Source organism: Giraffa tippelskirchi, chromosome 6 (genome assembly GCF_054371585.1).
Source record: "Giraffa tippelskirchi isolate mGirTip1 chromosome 6, T2T-mGirTip1v1.2.pri, whole genome shotgun sequence".
Lineage (NCBI taxonomy): Eukaryota > Metazoa > Chordata > Mammalia > Artiodactyla > Giraffidae > Giraffa > Giraffa tippelskirchi.
In genome coordinates this window covers 109,682,783-109,708,598 of record NC_137280.1, presented here as the reverse complement: position 1 = coordinate 109,708,598, position 25,816 = coordinate 109,682,783, and the positions used below count along the sequence as shown (strand labels likewise).

The following is a 25,816-nucleotide window of genomic DNA, read 5'->3' as shown; positions in this document are numbered from 1 at the left end:
TTACAGGTGTAATTATCTAAAGCATTTAGTTTTTCTTAGTCACATCTGTAACAAAAGCATTTTTTTGTGTGTGGAAATAGCTTACATTTATTTGGATTTCACCAGGGGAACATTAGCTCTTTATGCCTCTTGAAAGATGATGCTTTTGTGATCTTTATGTAATAGGTTTACCAAAGCACTCTGTCTTATTTGAATTCCAGTAATCCTAAAGAGAAAATTCAGTTTGTGCATCTTTAGTTTTCCTGCAGTTGAGGGACTTGAATTTCATGACTGAAAATTTTTTCAGTACAAATGAAACATAGTTCTATCTGGAAGTTTGTCATGTATGTCACTATTTTTCTTTTTTTTTTTTGTATACCACTATTTAAATGGCAGTGTGCAATAATTGGTTAGATGTGTCACATATGCAAATGTTTTTCCCATACCTTAGTGGGAGTGGTAATTTTAAATTTATTTTTAATTGGAGGATAATTGCTTTATAATGTTGTATTGGTTTCTGCTATACAACAAGGTGAATCAGCTCTTAAGTATACATATATCCCCTCCCTCTTGAGCCTCTCTTGCACCTTCCCTCTTCCCTGGACCCCATCCCTCCCTGTCATCACAGAGAAGCAAGCTGAATTCCTTGTATATAGCAGCTTCCCATTAACTATCTATTTACACATGGCTTGTGTATATATGTCGATGCTACTCTCTCATTTCATCCCCTGCCTTTCCCCTGCTGTGTCCACAAGTTCATTCTCTATGACTACATCTCTATTCCTGTCCTGCAAATAGGTTCATCAGTACTGTTTTCCTAGATTCCATATATATGCATTAATATATGATATTTGGGCTTCCCAGGTGGCACTAGTGGTAAAGAACCTGTCTGCCAATGCAGGAGGTGTAAGAGACATGGATTTGATCCCTGAGTTGGGATGATCCCCTGGAGGAGGCCATGGCAAACCTCTTCAGTACTCTTGCTTGGAGAATACCATGGACAGAGAAGCCTGGTGGGCTATAGTTCATAGGGTTGCAAAGAGTCAGACATGACTGAAGCAACTTAACACAACACATATTCACTCTGTATAACAGGCTCTAGGTTCATTGACCTTGGAGTGATTTTTTTAAAATTAATTTTTATTGGAGTATAGCTGATTTACAATGTTGTGCTAGTTTCTGTTGTACAGCAAAGTGAATCAGTTATACATATACATGTATCCACTCTTTTTTGGATTCGTTTCCCATTTAGTCATTATGGAGTACTGAGTAGAATTCCCTGTGCTATACAGTAGGTGCTTATTAGATATGTGTTTTATGTGTAGTCGTGTATATATATCAATTACAATTTCCCAGTTTATCCCTTCCCCTCTCCTCTTCTCCCTTGGTAACCATTGGTTTGTTTTCTACATCTATAACTCTGTTTTATTAATAAGTTCATTTGTATCATTTTTTTTTTGATTCTACATATAAGTGATATCACAGGTATTTGTCTTTCTCTTTCTGACTTACTTCACTCAGTATGACAATCTCTGGGTCCACCCACATCTTTATTTAGCATTATTTCAGTTCTTTTTATAGTTGAGTAATATTCCATTATATATATGTACCACATCTTTATCCATTCATCCATCGATGGATAAAAAGCATTATTATTATTATTTATTATCCTTTTTTTTTTTAGAGTCCATTGGCAGTATAGTTGAAGCCCTAAATAAAATAAATTCAGATGGAGGAGTTTCAGCAAATCGTACCAGTCATGCCACATCAGCAGCCACATCTGGATTTGTAAGTGGAGGAGAAAACCTAAAACTCTGCCTTCTCTAAAGATTTCTTCTTTTCTTCCCTTTTTTTCTTTCTCTTTTCTTTTATGCAAAAAATGGTTTTCCAAGCTATTAATTTATTGTTAAATAGGAAAGATAAATGACCATAAAACTTTATAAAACATGTGCTAAATATGTATAAAATTGAATGGAATTAAGGTTAAAATATTAAATGTAACTTTCACTTACTCTTCTTCAGTGTGTCTTTTGTTTTTTGGAGCATTTTGATAATCATGCTTTCGTCACTTTCTAACTTTTTAGAAAAGGATATTTAATTTAGTGCCTCTTTTGAGTCATGTCTTTTAAGAGAAAGCATTGACAGATTGTATTTTGGAAATATGTCAACATGGCTGCAAGTAAAAAGTCTCCCACTGTGTCAGAAAGTCTAATAGAAGTCTGGTTATAGCTCTTGTGAAGTTTGCTGATTAAATATCTCTGGTGCATCTCCTTTTTTTTTTTAAATTTAGTGCATAAATAAGAAATAAATCATTTGACACATTCATTTGTGTTTTGTGACTCACGGCAGACACAGTGATAAAATAAACAATCTAATTTTAACCCTGAGAATATGATCAGTTTATAAATGTGATTTTACTCTGTTGGCCCACTTTTTGGTTAAGGGCCAGATAGTAAATATTTGAGGCTAGATGGACCACACACTGTTTCTGACACATAATCTTATTTTTCTTTTGTTAGGCCACTCTTAAAAGATGTAAAAAATCATTCTTAAGTCTCGGCTGTTGTTTGTTGACTCCTGCTTAAAATAAAAGTGATAAAAAATTGGACATCATTATTTTCTAACCTAATATGCTTCACAAATTAGCTAAGCATGTTATCACTAAGTAGAAAAATACAATATCCGGTTAGATGAACAACATTCCTGGGTAACAACTTAAGATAAAACGCTTAATTTTAACTCAAGCCATTATGAGAGAGTCTGATTTATAATAAGCACTAAGCAGCGTTTTGCTCATGTGTTTATACTGACTTTTATATAATAGAGCTTACAGAGCCATTCACTATTCCTATTTATAATAAATTTGTTACTTTTTATAATTTTGAGTAGCTAACAATCACTGAATTAATAGGGTTTTCCATCATCAGAGACAGGAAGGTTGAAAATGAGATATCCTATCTGTTAGCAAGAAGCAGGCAATAAAAAAGTACTTATTTGTAAATGAAGTCTTTTTCCACGTGTTTTTAATTGTTTTTATTAAAAAATCAAATGTAATGAAACATATTCCATCAAATTCACTAAAATGCCATTCTATTTATGACACTAAATATGTAGCAGTTAATAGTTTTTTTTTCTAACACATGAAAATGTTGTATTTATTTTTTTCCCAGTATTTTTTTTATTTTTTTAAAATTAGTTTATTTATCTATTTTTTAACTTTACAATATTGTATTTGTTTTGCCATACATTGACATGAATCCACCATGGGTGTACATGTGTTCCCCTTCCAGAACCCCCCCCGCCACCTCCCTCCCTAGCCTGTCCCCCTGGGTCATCCCAGTGCACCACTCCCGAGCACCCTGTATCATGCATCAAACCTGGACTGGCAATTCATTTCACATATGATAATTTACATGCTTCAATGCCATTCTCCCATATCTTCCCGCCCTCGCCCTCTCCCATAGAGTCCATAATACTGTTCTATTTATCTGTGTCTCTTTTGATGTTAATAGTTTTGAAAAGTTAACAATTTAAAGATTTGGTAAGAATATCAGTGAAAAAATAATTTTCTACAATTGGTCCACAGGATGAAGCTATTGGTCATAAGCTTCCTCCATTTTATTCTTCTTATGCGGAGCTGGACACTATTATGTATGCCCTTGGAGTGGGAGCATCAATCAAGGAGCCAAAAGATATGAAATTTATTTATGAAGGGAGTTCTGATTTCTCCTGTTTGCCAACCTTTGGAGTTATTCTTGCTCAGAAATCTATAATGGGTGGAGGATTAGCAGAGATTCCTGGGCTTTCAATCAACTTAGCAAAGGTATGCATAATAAGAAATCTTCATTTTGTTTTTCTGTTTCTTTAAATATGATTGGTAAATGTCACATTAGTGTATGTGTGTGTGGTGTATTAATGCAATAGTATGTAGTGGTTGATTCAAGAATAAAGATTTAACATGTCTTTTGATTTTTCTTTTTAATAACAGAAGGGTAGGCAGTTGAAAAGGCAAGCAAAAAGAAGAAAACAACAATTACGTACAGTCCTGCATCCTTGGCATAATGTTATTAATTCTCTCTGTGTTATTAGTTGCTATTTGACCAAGAGTGAATAGCTTCTCTAAGCTTCAGTTTCCTTATATGTAAATTCTGTATAATAATCGTTACCTGATCATAGTAATGAAGGAGCAAGAGGAAACAGTATATGAAACACAGAGAATAGGTGAAAAAGGCCCAAGGCAGGTGCATACTTAGCTTATTTTTGGAACAGCAAGGAGGTCAGTACAGCTATAAATGAGCAAGGGGGCAGTGGTCGGAGAAGAGGGCCTTGTAGTCACTTGAGAATTTCAGCTCATACGCTGATTAATATGAGAGGCCATTTGTAGTGCTTTGAACAGAGGAGTGATATGTTCCGGCTATGTTCACTCACAGGCTCATTTTTGCTCCTCTGTAGAGAATAGATTATATGGGGGCCAAGCATGGAAGCAGGGAAATCAGTTTGGAGTCTATTATAGTAATTCTAGCACAAGCCTTGATGTGCATGGAAAGAAAGAGGAGTCAAGGATGAAGGCTTTTGGTCTGGTTAACTGGGATGATGTATATGCATATATATCTATGTATGATTTATAATTAATTATATATAATATATTTAATATGTATGGTAGTTACATATGACATATTACTATGTATAATAAAATAGATGTGTACAGTTACTTTAACGTGGGGATGATCAGAAGCTGGTTTTGGTGAAGATACAAAGTGGGCAGCTGAGGTTGGGGGATGGTCCTCCTGGGATTCTTGGCGTTTAAGTGAGATTTAAAGACATGAAACTAGGTGAAATCACCAGCGTATGAATGTAGGTAGCGAAAACCCTGAGTTTGGGGATCCTTGGTGAATTGAGGTTGACAAGATGAGGAGGAGTTAACAAGAGAGACTGGGAAGGAATAAGATGGAAGGAAGGAATGAAAAGGAAGGAATGGGAGGAAAGAGACTGGGAAGAAAGAGACTGGGTGAGGTATGAAGAATGTCAGGAGAATGTGGTATTTGAGAAGCAGAGTGAATAAGGTGTTTCAAGAAGGAATGAGCAAACAATTGTCAGAAGGTTTTTGAGGTAGGATATATTTTATTTCTTGAAGTAAGGTTCAGGTCATGAACCCAGTTGATAACTGTGGAATCGTAGGCCCTTAAACTGATTTCTGTGATTTTGATTGATTGGAGAACCCATTTACTAGAGAATCATTAGTTCGTTGCTTCTCTGAGTCCATGAGAATCTACACTTATTTTATTATTTGATGAAGTCGGGAGGGAGGCAAGAAATAGATGCCAAGCAGTTTGTTGTTTCACTCACTCTCCCATGGCATTTGTTGCATACAGTTCTCTTGTTTGGATAATGTCCTTGTAAACAATTAAAGCCGATATTTCAGAATTCTACCTTGGAGTTGAAAGGAATTGGACGTCATGAATGGTATTCAAATCTGTGACTGGAAATGATAGCCATCTTGGGATTTGAATCCCAGTCTTCCCAGCCTTGAGTTTCCAGACATGATATTGAGGCCAGTCTTCATTTGTCCTCTTATCACTATCCTCCTCCCCATTCTGTTTCCTTTCTGGGTTCTGAGGAAGACTGGGAATTACGCTGTCCCATAGCAGTGGAGTGTGGTCATTAGGATATGTGGTCAGGTTTTTTTTTTTTTTTTAATTGTTCACTTGTTTTCCTGTATTATATTCTTATATTCTTGTTTTGATAAACTGAGGTTAATGTGGCTGTGAAATTACACAAGGTCTTTAGTATTTACTCTTTGTAGGTAATTTGTAAGATATAAACACTAAGGAAATGTTCACCTTGATAGTGCTTTTACTGTAACCATGGCTTTAATATTTATCTTTGTGTTGTGGTTGAGACATTAGTATTTGCCAGGTATCACGTGAAATTACTAGTACTGACCAGTTTGTTTATTTTTATTCAGTAGATATTGAGTGTATAGCCAGTAGGTTCCAAGCACGGTGATGAGCCCTGGGAATATGCTGAGTTTAGTGTCTCCATGGCAGATAATCCACGATTATCACTCAGCAAGGATTAAGAATGACAAGAAAGAAGACAGTATATCTTCTCTGTTCCAGAGAGCCGATAGTCTTTGAATTGGGGGACTGATGATTTCTGAATAATATAGTTAAGGAATAAGAGCCAAACTGAGATAGATAGTTTGGGGGAAGTAGACATGTGAACAAGTGGGCAATGAAATGCCACTTAGAGAGCCTATGGAGAAAGAAAGTCTACTGACAAAATTTTGCTTACCTTAATGTAGATTCTTCATGGGGAGCAGTACTTGGAGTTATATAAACCAATTCCCAGAGCAGGTGAGTTCTTGATCATACCATAATTTTATGTTCTGACTAACCTTCCAAACTGTGTCAATGTGTTAAACTGGCACAGAAGTGACTAAATAAATTCTATTGTAAGTTATTTGTGTGCATGTCAGCCATTAGTGCATATTGATGTTGTTTTTTGTTTAGTCACTAAAATCATGTCTAATTCTTTGCAACCACAAGGACTTTAGCCTGCCAGGCTCCTGTGTCCATGGGATTTCCCAGGCAAGAATACTGGAGTGGGTTGCCATTTCCTTCTCCAGGGGATCTTCCTGATCTAGGGATTGAACCCGCGTCTCCTGCATTAGCAGGTGGATTCTCTCCTGCTGAGCCACCAGGAATCCCCATATCGATGTTAACTAGTACTTATTTTGGTTACTTAAATATCATCCTATTTGAATAGTTTTATTTAATAAATTACTTGAAAAAAAACTACTTAAAATCTGATCAACAACTGAAAGGAGCATTTTCTGTGTGTATCTTAAACTTAGTGATTGTGTATAATCAGTCCCATGGATGTGATTCTTCGTTCTTTTCTCAGCTATTTGTGTTGGTACTGGTTTTTATAAAGCAAAGATGTTAAAAGATCTAGGATGTTTTGTAATTAACTTTTTCCTATTTTCTTTTAGAGTAAGTTAAATCAAGTCTGTCTTAATAATCAGTTTATTTTTCTCAGTAATATCTTACTTGTTCAGTAGAGCTTCTCATTTTTTCACTTTGATGTATTTGTTTTGTGTTGCTACTCTGATATCAGAATATTTATATGCTGACCGTATAAGGTGGTAAAACACAAAAAAAGTCTATCATTTCATATTATGTAACGTAGAGGTTAACAAGTAGCTAGAATTGTACTTTAATTTTTTTCTAAATCTTTTTATTTTATTTTGGAGAAGGAAATGGCAACCCACTCCAGTATTCTTGCTTGTAGAATCCCATGGACAGAGGAGCCTGGTGGGCTATAGTCCACGGGGTCGCAGAGTTGAACGTGACTTAGCGACTAAACTATTTTATTAAAAATTATAAGATTCTAATTGCTTAAGGCCGAATAGCTCTATTTCAGTATTAGTGTTACTTGTTTCTAGTTGTTCTTGTAGTCTTCCCTGGTTTTTTTTTCCCTTTTAGTTTCTTCCTTGGTGGTTTTGTGCTTTTCTTTTGCTGGCGTTCCTTTCTCTTTTGTTTTTGGGTATTTGTTGTAGGTTTTTGATTTGCAGCTACCATGGACTTCACATACGTTGATCTATAACTATATTTGTTTTAAACCAGGTAGTCCTTTAAGTTCAGACACATTCTAAAAGAGCTACATTTTTTACTCCCTTCCCCCACACTTTGTGTTTTTGATGTCATAGTTTACATCTTCATGTTTATCTCTTTACTTATTGTTGTAATCATACTTGATTTTACAGGTTTTTGTTTCTTAATCTTTGTACTAGCTTATTTAAGTATTGGAGCCTCTGTCTTTCCTATATATTTGCCTTTACTAGTGGAATTTTTCCTTTTCTATACTTAATTCTTGTTATATCCTTTCCTTTTCTATTTAGAGAAGACCCTTAAACATTTATTCTAGGGTTAGTTTAGTATTGATGAACTCTTAATTTTTGCTTATCTAAAAAGTTCTTTATATCTCCTTCAATTCTGAAGGATAATCTTGCTGGGAAGAGTAGCCTAGGTTGTAGGTTTCCCTTTTGGCACTGTAAATACATCATGCCACTCCTTTCTGGCCTGCAAAGTTTCTGCAGAAAAATCAGCTGATGGCTTTATGTGGATTCTTTTGTATATGACCTTCTCTTTTTCTTTTTGCTACCTTTAGAATTCTCTTTAGCTTTTGCCATTTTAATTATGGTATGTCTTGGTGTGGGTCTGTCTGGATTTATCTTCTTTAGGATCTTCTGTGCTTCCTGTACCTAGACATCTGTTTCCTTCTTCAGGCTTGGGAAGTTTTCAGCCAAATTTCATCTTACTCTATTCTTCTGGGACCCCTATAATGTAATGTTGGTATGCATGATATTACCCAAAGATCCCTTAAAATGTTCTCTGCTTTTTACTTTTCACTGTTCTGACTGAGTTCCAGTATTCTATCTTCTAGATCACGTACATGTTTTTCCATATCACCTCAGTTCAGTTCCCTTCAGTTGCTCAATTGTGTCCGACTCCTTGTGACCCTAGGGACTGCAGCATGCCAAGCTTCCCTGTCCATCACCAACTCCCAGAGCTTGCCCAAACTCATGTCCATTGAGTTGGTGATGTCGTCCAACCATCTCATCCTCCGTCGTCCCCTTCTCCTCCTGCCCTCAATCTTTCCCAGTATAAGGGTCTTTTCGAATGAGTCAGCTCTTCGCATCAGGTGGCCAAAGTATTGGAGTTTCAGCTTCAACATCAGTCCTACCAATGAACACCCAGGACTGATCTCCTTTAGGATGGACTGGTTGGATCTCCTTGCAGTCCAAGGGACTCTCAAGAGTCTTCTCCAACACCACAGCTCAAAAGCATCAATTCTTTGGCACGCAGCTTTCTTTATAGTCCAACTCTCACATCCATACATGACTACGGGAAGAACCATAGCTTTGACTAGATGGACCTTTTGTGGGCAAAGTGATGTCTCTGCTTTTTAGTATGCTGTCTAGGTTTGTCATAGCTTTTCTTCCAAGGAGCAAGCTTCTTTTAATTTTATGGCTATACACACCATCTGCAGTGATTTTGGAGCCCAAAAAAGTTGTCTGTCACTGTTTCCATTGTTTCCCCATCTATTTCCCATGAAGTGATGGGACCAGATGCCATGATCTTAGTTTTCTAAATGTTGAGTTTTAAGCCAGCTTTTTCACTCTCCTCTTTCACTTTCGTCAAGAGGCTCTTTAGTTCTTCTTCGCTTTCTGCCATAAGGGTGGTGTGCTGTTAATTCCTTTTAGTGCATTTTTCTTTTCAGTTAGTCTATTCTTCAGCTCTGATTGGTTCTTTTTAAAAATTTCTAATTCCTTGTTAAAACTCTCATTGTATTGGTCTATTCTTTCTCCTAATTCAGTTAGCATTCTTATTACTAATGCTTTGAATTCTTTATCTGGTAAATTATTTCCGTTTTGTTTGTTGTCTTTTTCAGGAATTTTCTCTTACTCTTTCAATTGAAACAGACTCCTCTGTATTTTCATTTTGCTTATCTATTGAAATTAGGTGAAATAATTACTTACGGTTTTTCTTTTGTGGGTGTGCCCCTATACAGTCTGCAGCTGCCCAGTGACTTTGATGGGAGAGCTGGATTTGATGTGAGCACAATTTAAGTCTTTCCTCAGGATGTGCTGACAGCTATCACCTTTGTAGGGGGTGGGGCTGGAGATGCAGGAGTAGAGTCAGATGTTAGGTGGGGCTTCTCCTTAACTTAGTTGCTGTTACCATCCCCCCACACCCCATTAAGAGCAGAAGCACGTCTCTAATTGCTGGAGCAGAAGCCCTGAGGGTTGGGTCTGAACTGGTTCAGTTCCCTTTAAGTGTGTGCTCTTCCCACTTCAAGCACTGACACCCTTGCCCCAGAGAGGTTCCGTAGAGGAGCAGGAGTGGCTGGTATGGGTATTTCAGTGAGGGTTGTGGCATGGGCTTTGTTGGCCTGGCCACCGTCAGAGATCTGGGCCCCCTCTGCAGTCAGCAATAATGGCTGCCTCCTCCCTGTTCAGATTCCACTTAGGGTTTGGATCTCCTTAGCATCTTAGAGCTGAGCCTTTTCCTTGATCATGGCACCCTAGACTGTGGAGCTGTGATGTGATATGAGTGGTGCTGGAGTGTTCCCTCGGCTCAGGCTGGGAGCCAGAGCAGTTGTAGAAAACCAGCCAGCCACCCAGGTGGTTTCAGTACGCCCTCTCTGCCCTGCCTTGAGAATAAGTTAAGTATTCACTCACTCCTGCGAGTCCAGGCTTCTCATAACCCTCTTGTCCCAGTGGCTTTGCAGCCAGCCATGGGGGCTTGTCTTCCCTTTGTTGGACACCCAATATGTGGCTTAAATTGCTCAGTCCCCCAGGAAGGTCTCTCCCTATACCATCTCCCTTTTCCTTTGAGTCCTCTCCCACAGGTCCTGACCTGATTGCTTTTCTTCACTTCCTACCTGTGGGTCTTTCTTATAGTCTTGGTTGTACAGGAGTCTTTCTGTTAATTTCCACTTAATTTTCAGTGGAGGTGTTTTTTTGGTGAGTTTGTGCGAGAGGTGAGTTCTGTGTCCTCCTACTCTGCCATCTCAATTCTAGTCTTCAGTTTGGTATTACAGCCTGTTTTTACACAGTTCCTTTTATCTGAGGCAGTGTGCAGTGTGTGGTTTTGTGAGGAAGTTTGACTTTTATTTTAAAGACAGTAGATAACCACTGAAGGGCTGTAAGGAGAGAATTATGTGACCAAATGTGGATTTTAGAAAGCATCAACTCTGGCTCCTGTTTGTAATGATTGGATTGATAAGGGAATGAGATAGAGGGAAGGAGATTTTGTAAGAGACTTTTGTAATAATCTAGGTTGGAGAATGTGGTTGATTGACAAGGATTGTAGGCATCAGTAGGGATAAGTGGAGAAAATGTAGGGATATGAAAGGAGTAGGCTTGGTATTTGTTTAAATGTGGAGTTGATTATCTCAGGAGATCATCTGCAATTTGACAATTATATATCAGTTGCTTCCTAACATCTAGGCTTTCTGTTAGGGTTATGAATAAATGGAAAATGAAACAAATCTGGACTGTGCCCTTTTGGAGCATATAACCTAGTTGTTGGGGAGAGCAGCCTATAATCAAAAAAAGAAAAAAAGCACACAAATAAATGTATAATTACAACTATATGTGATAAACATTACAGATGAAACATACTTGATACCATTAGAACTTAAAATAGAAGGATTTGGCATAATCAGGTTGACTCTGGAAAAAAATAGCTTCAAACATAATATGGAGCATGTATTAAAGTTAGTTGGTCAGAGCGAATGTGCAGGAAACTAGTTAGAAGTCTGTTGTGGTAGTTGAAATAAAATGATGGTAGCTTAGGCAAAAGTGGTGGTGGACAGAGAGAAGTGGAAGAATCAGAAGCAATTTAGGAGGTGAAAGCGACAGCAACCTAGTTAACTTCAGCGTTTTTTTTCTTTTTTAAATCATCTTTCATACCCAGGCAGGTACCAAGATCTTTGATTTTCTCCTTTCAATGAATTTAGGATCCTATTTCTGTATACCTCATTTCGATCACCATTATCTCTCACTTTCCAAGTGTTCTCTCTGCCTCCATTCTTGCTCCCCTCAGATCTGTTTATCTCACCGTAGCCAGAATATTATTTCTGAAATGCAAATATATTTTGTCACTTCCCTATTAAAAAGACCAGATGGCTATTCGTAGACTTCAGGATGAAGTAAAAAACTTTTTATATCTTCTGACTTCTCTCCATGTCTGCCTACTCAAGTCTTGTCACATATTTAGACACTAAGTTATGAGGCAGGCGTCATGCTGAAGTTTCTGCCATGGCAGTTGGGTGGGTAGTACTGTTCATTCATGTAGGGAACAAAAGAGAGAAACAGGTTGGAAAAAAAGATTATGGGTTCACTCTCAAACAAGGATAATCCATCAAGAGGTCACCAATTAAATGATGGAAAGAAGAGTCCATGAAAGAACAAAGTGGTTGAAAGGAAACATTGTCTCATTGAAGCCAATAGAGATTCCATAAGGAATGGAGTAAATGGTGTTGATTGTTTGCTTAACAAATGTTCATTGAATGTTTGAAAATTGTTACTTTTTACCACCTAATTTATCCGAATTACTAATATTTCAAATTTGCTAACTCAGATGTTATGATTGCTTTTAATGTTTATGACTCAGCATCATATTGAAAATTGTTCTAAACCATGCGTTTTTTAAGTTTTGCTGAACTTCCAGTGGAAGTTATGTTAAATTCTCTCATGTCTTCATATAATATATTACTTATGACCTTTAAAACAGTCTCATTTATTTACATTTATTATTTTTACTTTCCATTTTAGGAAAATTAAGATGTGAAGCAATTGTTGCTGATATCTTGGATAAAGGATCCGGTTTAGTAATTCTTGTGGATGGTAACTAATTTCCAGTTCTTATAATAATATTGTTAAATTGATGGCCTTTGTATGCAATATAATACTTTAGCATCAGTTCAGTTCAGTCAGTTCAGTCGCTCAGTCGTGTCCAACTCTTTGCGACCCCATGAATCGCAGCACGCCAGGCCTCCCTGTCCATCACCAACTCCCGGAGTTTACCCAAACCCATGTCCATCGAGTCGGTGATGCCATACAACCGTCTCATCCTCTGTCGTCCCCTTCTCCTCCTGCCCCCAATCCTTCCCAGCATTAGGATCTTTTCCAATGAGTCAACTCTTCGCATGAGGTGGCCAAAGTATTGGAGTTTCAGCTTCAACATCAGTCCTTCCAATGAACACCCAGGACTGATCTCCTTTAGGATGGACTGGTTGGATCTCCTTGCAGTCCAAGGGACTCTCAAGAGTCTTCTCCAACACCACAGTTCAAAAGCATCAATTCTTCGGCGCTCAGCTTTCTTCACCGTCCAACTCTTACATCCATACATGACCACTGGAAAAACCATAGCCTTGACTAGATGGACCTTTGTTGGCAAAGTAATGTCTCTGCTTTTAAATATGCTATTTAGGTTGGTCATAACCTTCCTTCCAAGGAGTAAGCATCTTTTAATTTCATGGCTGCAATCACCATCAGCAGTGATTTTGGAGCCCATACTTTACCATCCTTTACCATAGAAGTTGATTAATAAGTTTCTATTTATCTTCCAATTTGTGAGAAAGCAAGATTAGCATTCTAAAAGTTTACAAACTCTTTTAGAAAATAAGGGGTTAGGAGAGTGGGACATTTCAGGGGATTTGTGACAACATAACCAAAGCAGAGATGAGAAACGTGGCTGGTCTAGTGAACACAATGGGGAATTATGCTTCCTGGAGTATGTTTTAGCAGGAAAGAATATGAAGACAACCCTCAATTGATAATTAGACTATGTTGTAAATATTCTTTCGTATGTTAACTCTTTAGAACTAGGAACCTATTTGACCCCTAAATCATTCTTATAAGTGGTAATTAGGTTTTTAACCTTGTACATTAAGACATATTGAACTCATAATGTGATTCAAACACCATAGCCACATTTTATTTGAGGTGGAAGGAAAGATTATAGTAGTTTAATAAATATTGAAATACTAATAGTTAAACATAAGCCAAAGACACCTTGCTTAAAATTTATGTTTTAAAGTTTAAGAACAAAAACAAGAAAGATTATAAAAGTTTTGGAAATATCAGTGGAAAGTTTAATATTAATCTAGTATTTGGAATATAGGTTTTATCATTTTGTTCTAATACATACCTAAGGTGTTATACTGAATATGTTGTTTTGGAACTTGCCTTGTTTTTACTTAATAACATATTTAGAACATTTTTAATGCTTTTAAGTATTTTTCTATTACATGTTTTTGTTAACTCATAGTTTACAAAGTAAACTATGTATTTCACCATAGACACATAGAACATGAATCTTTTCTCTCTCCTTTTCCTCTTCTTCCTTCTCCCTCTTCTTTTTTAGATATTTGTATTTTCTTATCATTTCAAATGTTGGTTAACATTTGGCTACAGTTCTCCCAGTTTTCTTTTAATCTTCTCACTATCCTACCAAATGTAACGTACCACTATGAAGTTTTGTGGTAACCTAGCTTTACTTTTTACTCTTGTTTCTTGATCTACTCCATTTATTTGCCTATAGCTTGACAATGGGTAATAATGTATTAGAATTTGTAGATAAAATATAGATGAAATTAGGTATCCAATTTTCTGTGTAATAAAGATGAATGTCTTATTTTAAATATAAATAATCATGGCTTTTCTTATTTTTGTCATAATTATATTTTTCCTTATGCTATTCAAAAGCATATTCCTAGTTTTACAGAGCTGGTGATTTAGATGATGCTCAAACTCTCACAAGGAAAGTAGTTGGTAGAAAGAGGAACAGCTATCTGTCATTTATTACTTGCTTATTTATTCACTAATGTGCTCACTCATGTCATTTGTTCATTGATTCATTAATTAATGCATATTTATTAGGTGCTTTTTCTGTCCCAAGTACTATTCTAACTGCTGGGAGTATGATGTGAGCAAAAATGTCATGATCCTGCCTTCCAGAAGCTTATACCTTCATTTTTGCTATTTCCTCTTTTATATTTCAGGCTCTATTGAGGGCTTCAGCAGAATGTTTGAAAATTTTAGAGTGTGGTTATCTGCATTTTATTTTTTAGTCTTACTGAATTTTAGTGGATTTGCAATGTTGTGTTAATTTCTGTTGTACAGCAAAGTGATTCAGTTATATATCTATACATTCTTTTTCATATTCTTTTCCATTATGGTTTATCACAGGATATTGAATATGGTTCCCTGTGCTATACAGTATGACTTTGTTTATCCATCCTGTATATAGGATGTATATAGGATGCATCTGCTAATCCCAAACTCCTAATCCATCCCTTCACCACCTCCTCTCTCCCTAGGCAACCACAAATCTGTTCTCTGGATCTCTAAATCTGTTTCTGTTTTGTAGATACATTCATTTGTTTTGTATTTCAGATTCCACATATAAGTGATATCATATGACATTTGTCTGTCTCTCTCTGACTTAACTTTGCTTGGTATGATAATCTCTAGGTGCATCCGTGTTGCTCAAATGGCATTATTTCATTCTTTGTCATGGCTATGTACCATTCCATTTTGTGTGTGTGTGTGTGTGTGTGTGTGTGTATCTCACATCTTCTTTATCCATTTATCTGTTGGTGGATATTTAGGTTGTTTCCATGTTATGTCTATTGTAAATAGTGCTGCTATGAACACAGGGGTGCGTGTATCTTTTTGAATTATAGTTTTGTCTGGAAATATGCCCAGGAGTGGGATTGCTGGATTATATAGTAATTCTATTTTTAGTTTTCTGAGGAATCTCTATACTGTTTTCCATAGTGGCTGTACCAATTTACATTCCCACCAACAGTGTAGGAGGGTTCCCCTTTCTCCACACCCAGTCTAGCATTTGTTATTTGTAGACTTTTTAGTGATGGCCATTTTGACCAGTGTGAGCTACTACCTCATAGTTTTGATTTGCATTTCTCTAATAATTAGTAATGATAAAAAATCTTTTCATGTGTGTTAGTCTGCTTTTTATAATTGAATTGTTTGAAAAGTTTGAGAAGGAGAGAACTGAAATATGAAGGGCAGTTGGGGAGTTTTAGAAGAAGGTAGAGGAACTGCTATTTCATAGTTAAGAAAGGATTTGTCAAGATCTTCCTTTCTCTGCCTTCCAGAGACTAATAGTATGTATGATTAAAATGAGTGCTCTGTAACCCAAACTTGGGTGTCTTTAAATTGCAAAACCTTTTAGCAGTTGGATTTTGTTTCTGAAACATTTACAGGGATTACTGATCATGTATTGGTTAATTGGTTATGTCTTTTGATAATAACTTCTTTTCTTTCTTCTTTCATTTACTTTTCAGTCAACTCCTACTCTGGGGAGGAACTTATATGTTATAATCAGTTCTCCATCTTTGTTGTTGGTTCTGGAGGCTTTGGTGGAAAACGGACATCAGACAAAGCCAAGGTAGGCTACTACTTCATAAACGACATACGTGTGTCATTAAGGACGCTTATCTGTATTTTGAACTTACTATATGTATAATTTCATAGAGTAGGGCTTTAGTAATCTAAACTTCCTTGAATCAGAATATGTTCTTGGATTTGAAGTGCTGTTTATATTTGTATATTTTAATATATAACACGTTATATGCGTTACAGGCTGAGGTAAGTGTAATGTACATGAGATAATTACTGGAATATCTTTACTTATACAAACTTTGCCTGTACCCAAAACTTTTTAGAAAAACCTAACGTGTACAAGTGATCCTGGTGTAAATGAAAATCTTCACTCATTAAATGTCTAGAATATTTCTTATGTATAAAACAATTCAAATTACTGTTGAGTTCTCAAAATCTGCCCCAATCCATATTTTTCCTAAAAATATTTTGTAATTTGGATTTTACTCCAGTTTAACCTGGCCTTCACCTCTGTCCTCAGCTCTCAGAATAGGGCCACGCTGTCTTCCTAGGCAGAGCAGGCCACTCATTTTTCTTATTCCCCACTCCTACCTGCCCTAACTTGTGTAGCAGAAGCTCTATTCCAGGTAAAAGTGGCCGAGAGTTATGGTGTTCTCTTCCTCCACCCAGCCCCCACTTGTAGTATAGAGAGTTTTGTTCTACGATGGCATGTTAAGAATACTAGGGCTCTGATAACTCTTGCCCCAGCCTGCTCACAGGATGAGGGTTCCCTGCTGCTAGAGGCAAGATGAGAAGACCAGAAGCTCCTACTCCTGCTCAGTACCCTTCTTGTAAAGTGAGGATGTTACTTGGAGAGAATTGGGCCACTGTCCTTGCCCTCATCTCTGTTGCAGTGGCACAGAGGTTTTGCCTGGGGGCCAAGGCAGGCTTTAATAATAGAGAGCTCCGAAGCTCTTCCCAAGGAAACTGACTCATTTTGGAACCAAATAATTGGAACCAAAAGTAAGGATGGTTTCAAAAACAAAGTTACTGTAGTGATAATCAAGAGGAGTCTGGTAGCTCCATGGAAGCAGTAAGTAAACTAGTCCAACTAGAAGTTTGCTAGAGAACTATACAAGGAGACAGCTAAGAAGAGTTGTCATGGGATCATTTTTGTTGTTGTTCAGTTGTTAAGTCATGTCTGACTCTTGGCACTCCCATGGACTGCAGCATGCCAGGCTCCTCTGTCCTCCACTGTCTCCTGGAGTTTGCTCAAATTCATGTCCACTGAGTTGGTCAAACCTCAAAGACTGACCTCAAAGACCACCCCTGGAAAGAAGTATTCTTTTGCATTGGGAAGAGTCCCTGTGTTTGTTGCCTAGAGAATGGACTTGGTTATATAATTCCTTTCATTATACAGAGTCATTTCAGGGAAATCATAATGTAGACGAAGCTCACAGTTACAGAATTTTAAAGGTCATTATGTGCTGAATGTATTAAAAAAAGCTTCTTTTTATCCAGCTTACAGATTTTATTACAGTCAGCCCTCCATATCCACGGGTTCCACATCCACAGGTTTTGCATCTGCAGATTAAACCACCCATGGATCAAAAATATCCAGAAAAAAAATTTCTAGAAAGTTTTCAGACTATTTACACAGTATTTACATTGTATTAGGTATTACAAGTAATCTTGAGATGATTTAAAGTATATGGGAGGATGTGCATAGGTTTTATGTAAATACTGCCCCATTTTGTATAAGGGACTTGAACATCTGCAAATTTTGGTGTCCTGGAAACTGAGAAACAACCGTACATTGAAACATGGTTGTTTGTCAAATACCAATTTTGGTAAAGAGACGAGCAATTATTTTGTTAACTATTTAACATGTCGTTTTTTTTTTTTTTCCAGGCAGCTATAGCCATACCCGATAGACCTCCTGATGCTGTACTTACAGATACCACCTCACTTAATCAGGTAACAAGGTGTTTTTGAAAAGTGGTAAAGCCACCTGGCTCCTAGCACTTTAACTTGTAACTCTTGATACCCTGTAAATCCTGTGAATTCAAAAGTAGTCCTAAGAATTCAAAAGAATTCTACATAATAGAAATAATGGCATATTTCTGTAGTTGAAATTTGTTGTTTGTGAATTTTTACTTAGCGGTTGTTTTTCTCCTCTAGATATCAGAAGAAAATATAAAGTGGTTTTCACAAGTCAGTTGAGAAAGCATCATGTTTTGTTGGCGTGGATTGCTTGCCTTAAAAAGATTGCCTAGCTTTGTGAAGAATTTCATTAAAAATTTAGAGAACTCAATGAAATAAAGGGCAGATTTCAGTTATCCTCTCTTCTATTAGAAAAGAAAGCTGAGCTGTACTGCGTAGAGACAGATTATTTTATGCCGACTTTAGTGGACAGGTACAATAAAGCATCTTAGAAGGAGTAGGTGATTTAATCTGTTCTGTTTGGCGTGAATAGTATGTTTTCTGATGAAGGAGATAAAATACCCTGTCAGTTAACAGATTCTGTAAGCATGCAAAGATTTATTTAATAAATAAAAGGTGACCTTGAAGATAAAAAAAGCAACTTTGTTTTTGAGAGTTATGAAGGTTCTTCTCTAAGATGGCCAGAATACTAAGCATGCAGATATACAACAGAATACATAAAGCTCTGAAGTAATGCAGTGAATAAACAGGTAATGACAGCAGATTATTTATAAAATTCACTTATTTTTTGATACTAATTTTGACATATTGATATGAGAACTTCTGCAGGATTTATGTTTGCTAACACATAGAAATATAATTTCATGAGCTAGAAAGAATTAAGTTTGAAATGTAGTAATTGTGTTTTTTCCAATGCTATATAATTGGATGATAGAATAATACTTCTTATCTCAGATTAGTTTTTGCCTTTAAATGTTCTTCCCATCCCTATTTCTTATCAATTTCTTAAGAAAACACTCGTATTTATGTTTAATTAAAGCTTCATAGTGAAATTAATTTTATTATGGCACTGAAGAACAGAAAAGACTTTGTGGTTTCATGGTTCAGAAAGCCCAGCAATGCTCCATTATTATTTTTGGGATTCTGAAATAATAAAATGTATCTGCTGTAGATAAGAAAAACTGAATAGTTTCCATGGCTTGAGTTTCTTTATACAGTAAGCAGAAAGATTTTCTTTTTCTGGTTTTTCAGATGAACAGAACTTTTCATTAGCTTTTAGCCAACTCGAGTACTTTGCTGTGTGACAAAGAACAGTTTATAAGTTAACACATATTTTTTGTATGAATAATGGGCACCCATCATTTCACAGAGGTTCCTGGCCATTTGTATCACATGGTCATTTGAGAATGTGATTAAAAACTATACACAATTTCTTTAAAAACATTTTGCATAAAACTTTACATAAAGTTCTGGGGATTTGTGATTAGGTCTGTACTGTAGGAGACACAAATCAAGGAGAAGTGTGATCTATTGACAAGGAACTGAAAGTACACTTAGAAATAATGTGTAGATGTCTTAATAACTAGGGCATCTATATACAAGGCTTTGAATTGTAGAGTAAGTGCTGTAGACATTCAGAAAAGTGTTACTTATTAGAGAAAGATACACAAAAGAGTTTGGTAGGAAAAATGAGACTTCTGAACTAAACTGATGTATAGATATTCTCTCTTACCAGAGATGTAAAGCTTGCAGTATGGCCTGGATGGGGATAAGAACTTAATAATGATAGCAGATAAGAGCTTGATGTATGTACAAGGAGTAAGAGCTAGAGAATTCACATTGGAGAGTGGCGAGAGGTGATTATGGATGAACAGACCTTTAAGGAGAAGTGGGAATGGAATGGATTATGCCACTATAGCATAAACTTTTTGCCAGGTATTTAAATTAAATGAGTCATTTTTTAGTCAGTAAGAAAACTGGCAATCATAGTTTTAGCTCTACCAGTGTCACTTCTGGAATATTTTGTTTTTCATTTCTTTAGGAGAATTTCTCAATCTTCAAATTGGTATGATATTACAAGTATGGTTCATGGTTTGTCATAATTAATAAAGAGAAAATTCATCCCCAATAACCTATAAAGACCAAAGAATAGGAAGGTAACAGATGTCAGACTTTGTATTTGGGAAGAAAGAAAACAAATATCTTTAGTTTCTCCAGTTACATATCTTATACTACTTATTCTAACAATTAGAATTTTAGCTATCATCTTTGTTAAACAAAGTTAATCTTTGGAATATTGGTTATACTATCCATTAAAATGTAGTTCTTTATTACCAAAGGAGAAGGTGTCAGACACTGAATAGATTATTGGTTTTGGCATCAGACAGACTGAGGTTCAAATCCAGCTCTGGATTTGGGGTTTGAAGTTTGTCATTTTTTCTGTTTGTATGTGACATGATGATGTATATTTGCCTAGTATTTTATTTTTTTTGAAATGCTTTCTAAAATTTATCATTTAACCCTCTATAACTTATGCAGAATCTTGTAAATCACATCTATTTGATAATTGTTGATTTGATTTAATTATTTTAGAAGCCAAGTAAAGGGGAAAAACACTGATTCATTGAAAAAGTGAATAATTTAGAAAACTATCATATGGAGTGATGGGAAAGAGAAAGAGAAAGAGTTTTTTAAAATTATATAAAACATATTAAAAAGTAAATGATATTTTCCTGTGAATTGTAGGAAATGTTATTTTCTGTAGATAAAGTTTATTAAAAAAGAATAATCAATAATTAAAAATAACAAAAAACACTAAGAAAATCAGGTATGTTGACATGGCTAGCCTTTGCACAGCATTTTATTTTTTTATTTTTTAATTTATTTATTTGGGGGCTAATTACTTTATAATATTGTAGTTGTTTTTGCCATACATTGACATTAATTAGCCATGGGTTTACATGTGTTCCCCATCCTGAATCCCCCCCCCCACCTCCCTCCCCATCCCATCCCTCTGGGTCATCCCATTGCCCCAGCCCTGAGCATTTGTCTCATGCATCGAACCTGGAATGGTGTTCTCTTTCACATATGATAATATACATGTTTCAATGCTATTCTCTCAGAACGTCCCACCCTCACCTTCTCCCTCAGAGTCCATAAGACTGTTCTATGCATCTGTCTCTTATTCTGTCTCACATATAGGGTTATCATTACCATCTTTCAAATTCCATATATATGCATTAGTATACTGTATTGGTGTTTTTCTTTCTGGCTTACTTCACTCTGTATAATGGGCTCCAGTTTCATCCATCTCAACAGAACTGATTCAAATGTATTCTTTTTAATGGCTGAGTAATATTCCATGGTGTATATGTACCACAGCTTCCTTATCCATTCGTCTGCTGATGGACATCTGGATTGCTTCCATGTCCTGGCTATTATAAACAGTGCTGTGATGAACATTGGGGTACACAAGTCTCTTTCAATTCTGGTCTCCTCGGTGTGTATGCCTAGCAGTGGGATTGCTGGGTCATATGGCAGTTCTATTCCCAGTTTTTTAAGGAATCTCCACACTGTTCTCCATAGTGGCTGTACTAGTTTGCACTCCCACCAACAGTGTAAGAGGGTTCCCTTTTCTCCACACCCTTTCCAGCATTTATTGCTTGTAGACTTTTGGATAGCAGCCATTCTGACTGGCGTGAAATGGTACCTCATTGTGATTTTGATTTGCATTTCTCTAATAATGAGTGATGTTGAGCATCTTTTCATGTGTTTGTTAGCCATCTCTATGTCTTCTTTGGAGAAATGTCTGTTTAGTTCTTTGGCCCATTTTTTGATTGGGTCGTTTATTTTTCTGGAATTGAGCTGCAGGAGTTGCTTGTATATTTTTGAGATTGTTTGTCCGTTGTTTCGTTTGCTGTTATTTTCTCCCATTCTGAAGGCTGTCTTTTCACCTTGCTTATAGTTTCCTTTGTTGCACAACATTTTAATAGTCTTGGAAAGCTTAACATAGCAATTGATAAGAAAGAGTTCTTGAGGCAGACTCAAAGTTAATACACAGATACATTAAAATACTTACTCTTAGCTTTTTTGGAATTTTCTTTCCTTCAGTACTGAAAAGTACTTTTTTTTCGTTTGACCAGTGCACAATTTAAATGCTGACAAGTGTAGTGAATTTTTGATCCTGCTGTTATATTTATGCATGTCTGCTCAGTCGCTTCAGTCATGTATGACTCTTTGCTACTCCGTGGACTGTAGCCCTCCAGGCTTCTCAGTCCATGGGATTCTCCAGGCAAGAATACCGGAACGGGTTGCCATGCCCTCCTCCAGGGGAATCCTCCTGACCCAGGGATGGAACCCTCATCTTCTGTGTTGCCAGCGGGTTCTTTTCCGCTGAGCCATCTGGGAAGCCCTATTGTTACCTCTTTTTGCTAACCCTGCCCTATCTAAGTACAGAAGTGATGTGAAGATCTGGACTAAGCAGAAATGTAATCTTAATGGCAAGATACTAGTCAGTTTTTTTTTTTTTTTTTTTGCAGGATGAACTGATCTCAGGATTTAGTGCACCCAGTCGATTGAAAGTTTATTAGAAGTGTTTGATGTTTATGTGTCTAGTATTGGGTTAAAGGCTTCAATTTAAAACATCCCACAAGAAAGTTGGCATAAATTTTGCTGGCTTAGAAGAGGCTATAAACATTTACACCTTGTCTTCATTGTGTTTTAATGAGAGTAGATTGATAGATTCCTTTTTGTGAATTTCTCCTTAGTCACTGGTAACCGGTGTTATTCCCAGATGTAGTTCTTGGTTCCCATTGCTGTTTTTGCACAGTCCTTATCCCTTTCCAACTGATTTCAGTGGCAGGTGTTACAAAAAGCATTTGATTTATGCTTAACCTTTTTTCGTTAGAAATAGTTATTTTTTAATCAAAGTTAGAGTTAGGTATATTGTGATGCATTTCTCATGTAATAACCAGTCATATTTTCTGTTTTTATTTTAATGTATTCTAAGAAAGCACCGATATACTAGTTAGTTTTATAATTCTCTCTCCACAGGCTGCTTTGTACCGCCTCAGTGGAGATTGGAATCCCTTACACATTGATCCTAACTTTGCTAGCTTAGCAGGTGAGTTGCTAATAATATGTGCCAATGAACATATTAGCTCAGTTATCTAAATAATAAAGACATTGCTACTTATGACTGGCAGTTTAACTGGTGACATTTAAAAAATAGCCCTTTCCTAATATGTTTATGCAAAGGATATGGAAAGGTAGGAAGTAGTTTTCAGAAAATGATATCCTTGAAATTCAGATTATGGTGGAAGGTAGCTCCTGCCGGCGCAAGGTCTGTGATAGGACCATGGGGATGAATATCTGAGTTATGAAGGACAAGGTCATTGGAGAACAGAGCATGAAGGGCAAGGTCATTGGAGTGGAGAGCAGAAAACTGAAAGACTGAGGAAGGATCGTCTACATACATGGATATTGAAATCACCATGGATGATTTCATGGTTACAGCCGAAGCCAACAAAATAATTCTTTGTGTCCCCAGATCTCTGACACTCCTTTCTTGTATTTTTTTTCTTTGTTTATTTCATAATTTTTTCCCCAGGAAGTATTATTTATAGAATATTTTTCATGTTTCTCAAAATACATAATGGTGATTCAGGTTAATGCAGTTTAAAAATTATTTTTGAAGTTCTCAATTAACTGTTGTTGGTTTTTAAACATGAAATGTGTCTTTATCTAACTAAATTATCTCTCTTATTTTTAGGTTTCGATAAGCCCATATTACATGGGTTATGTACATTTGGATTTTCTGCTAGGCATGTTTTACAGCAATTTGCAGATAATGACGTGTCGAGATTCAAGGCAATTAAGGTATATGTAAATTATTAATTTAAATATTTGTTCCTTTTTAGTGTTAGAGAAGAGAAGGAGTCTTAGTGACTTCATTTAAAGTAGGTACTGTACTGAAATTATTATTTTTATTATTTCATTGACTTGGTATTCAGCAAGTTTTCTTTTCATAGCTATAAATACCTCTAATACACATGTATCATGAAGAGTATTATATACAATTATATTTTTAGCAGATTGATTATTTTATAAATTATCAAATAGTTAGGAGCATACATATGTCAGTGTATATGCCTTAACAAAAACTTGTGGTATACCTTTAAAAAATTATTGTTATTATTTTGCTTTACTATTTTATAATTTACCTTAATTTAATTAAAAATGTTAACTGGCTGCACTTGAACTTTAATAAACATAAACCTATGTCAGTATGTTAGCTTCAAGTTTTCATCCATTATAAATTACAAAGAAAACTGTCTCTGCACAGTATCTTTGCATAAATCAAGACATATACTTAAAAAAAAAATCATTAAGACAGTGTCAAATAACTCCAAAAACTTTTATCAGTTTGTGCTCCATGCAGCAGTGGAAATTTATTTTCTGATGTGTTGTCTTTAGTAACACTGATTATTCTCATTATTAAAACTATTTTATAGTGATTATTGTAAATAGTTTTTATTATTGTCCAATAATATGTACACAGAACAAATAAAATCATATAGAAAATTATGAAATAAAAAGTAGAATTATTCTTTCCTATATGCCAACCCCAGATCTTATTCCCCAGACTTAATTAGTACCACTTTTAATTGCTTCTTTTTAGTCGTACTAATGGTTGCCTGTACAACTTTGCTTAATATGGTTATTCTTCTATGTCTTGATTTGTCAAGAGTGAACTATTTATTGATTCTATACTTAGAAAGAAAATTAACTTATACTAACTATAACCTATCGTTACTAATTTTATCATATTACTGTTTTTGTGAATTTAAGTATAGTCAAACCTACTTCTTCCTTTTATGCTCTCCAATCTCCATCTGAAACTACCCCTTCCCCAAATGGAAAAACTTTATATTAAAACATTTTTAACCCTTAAACACATTTTCTTTTAAAGGTTCGTTTTGCAAAACCAGTATACCCAGGACAGACTCTTCAGACTGAGATGTGGAAGGAAGGAAATAGAATCCATTTCCAAACGAAGGTATGAGTGAGGTGGTTAGACGTACATTATTTTGTTACCTTCTTCACTGTATCCTGTAATTATGTTCTATCGTAGCATTCTTTTGGTTAATAACTATGGATATGAAGTAAAACTTAGGAATTAAAAAAAAATCAGTGGTAATTTTCAATTGAAAATAAGATGACTCTGTACCTTGTTTTTTATTTTCTGTTTTATTCTCAACCAAATTGATGCCTGTTAACATAACATTTCTGAAAATCCAACCAACCATATCTTTTTGGCTCACCTTATCATTCAAGTTGTCAGAATATAATCTTCAGAAAATTGAAGGCATGATTCATAGACAGATATAAAATGAAAATGTGATGAAACTTTGATTCCTTAATGAGGATGCTAGCAAGATGATAAATCTGGTTCGAAGGAGAAATAGAACAACGGGGTTTATGTAGTCTAATGGGGAAGGCATTCTAAAATAATTTTACTGAGTTAAGAGACAAAACAAGTTAATTGTTCTATAGAACAATAAAACCATATCCTTTATGGTTATATTTTCTACTAGACAGAAATCATATGCATCTTGATCACACAAAAACCCACAAATTAACATCTTATGTCACAGAATCTGAGCTTAATCAATAGTAAGTAACAAGACAAATTAAAGTATACCTCCCTATAGAGTTAAGTGCTTTTGGAGGTGAGGCTGTTAGCAGTGCTCTTGTAAAATACTAAAAGGACATACAATCCTCCTTTTAGAAGTTTTTTACAGATAATTTTTGTTAACATAGTTGACCAGGCTGATACTTTTTGGCCTGATCATTTGTACAACATAAATGTCTTGTGTTAAGCAATTTAAATAACACCACCAACAGTAATAGCAGCTTATAGTTACTTAGTACTTAGGGGCAGCCTATCCCATTATCTCTACTATGCATAAC

At 35.8% G+C, this 25,816-nt stretch overlaps 1 protein-coding gene across 6 annotated transcripts in view; it reads left to right on the top strand.

Annotated features, from left to right (window-relative positions):
• HSD17B4 (hydroxysteroid 17-beta dehydrogenase 4) overlaps positions 1-25,816 on the top strand; it is a 96,405-nt gene that overhangs the window by 53,496 nt on the left and 17,093 nt on the right. For 4 of the 6 annotated variants that reach the window (XM_081499078.1, XM_081499073.1, XM_081499077.1 and 1 more), the window contains 9 exons: positions 1,664-1,767; positions 3,566-3,802; positions 6,284-6,335; positions 12,326-12,397; positions 15,865-15,968; positions 17,813-17,878; positions 22,898-22,967; positions 23,616-23,722; positions 24,816-24,902. In XM_081499078.1, coding sequence (XP_081355204.1) covers positions 1,664-1,767; positions 3,566-3,802; positions 6,284-6,335; positions 12,326-12,397; positions 15,865-15,968; positions 17,813-17,878; positions 22,898-22,967; positions 23,616-23,722; positions 24,816-24,902 — 899 coding nt within the window. The remainder of the gene's footprint in view (positions 1-1,663; positions 1,768-3,565; positions 3,803-6,283; positions 6,336-12,325; positions 12,398-15,864; positions 15,969-17,812; positions 17,879-22,897; positions 22,968-23,615; positions 23,723-24,815; positions 24,903-25,816) is intronic. The other 2 variants (XM_081499075.1, XM_081499076.1) reach the window with 1 other exon arrangement.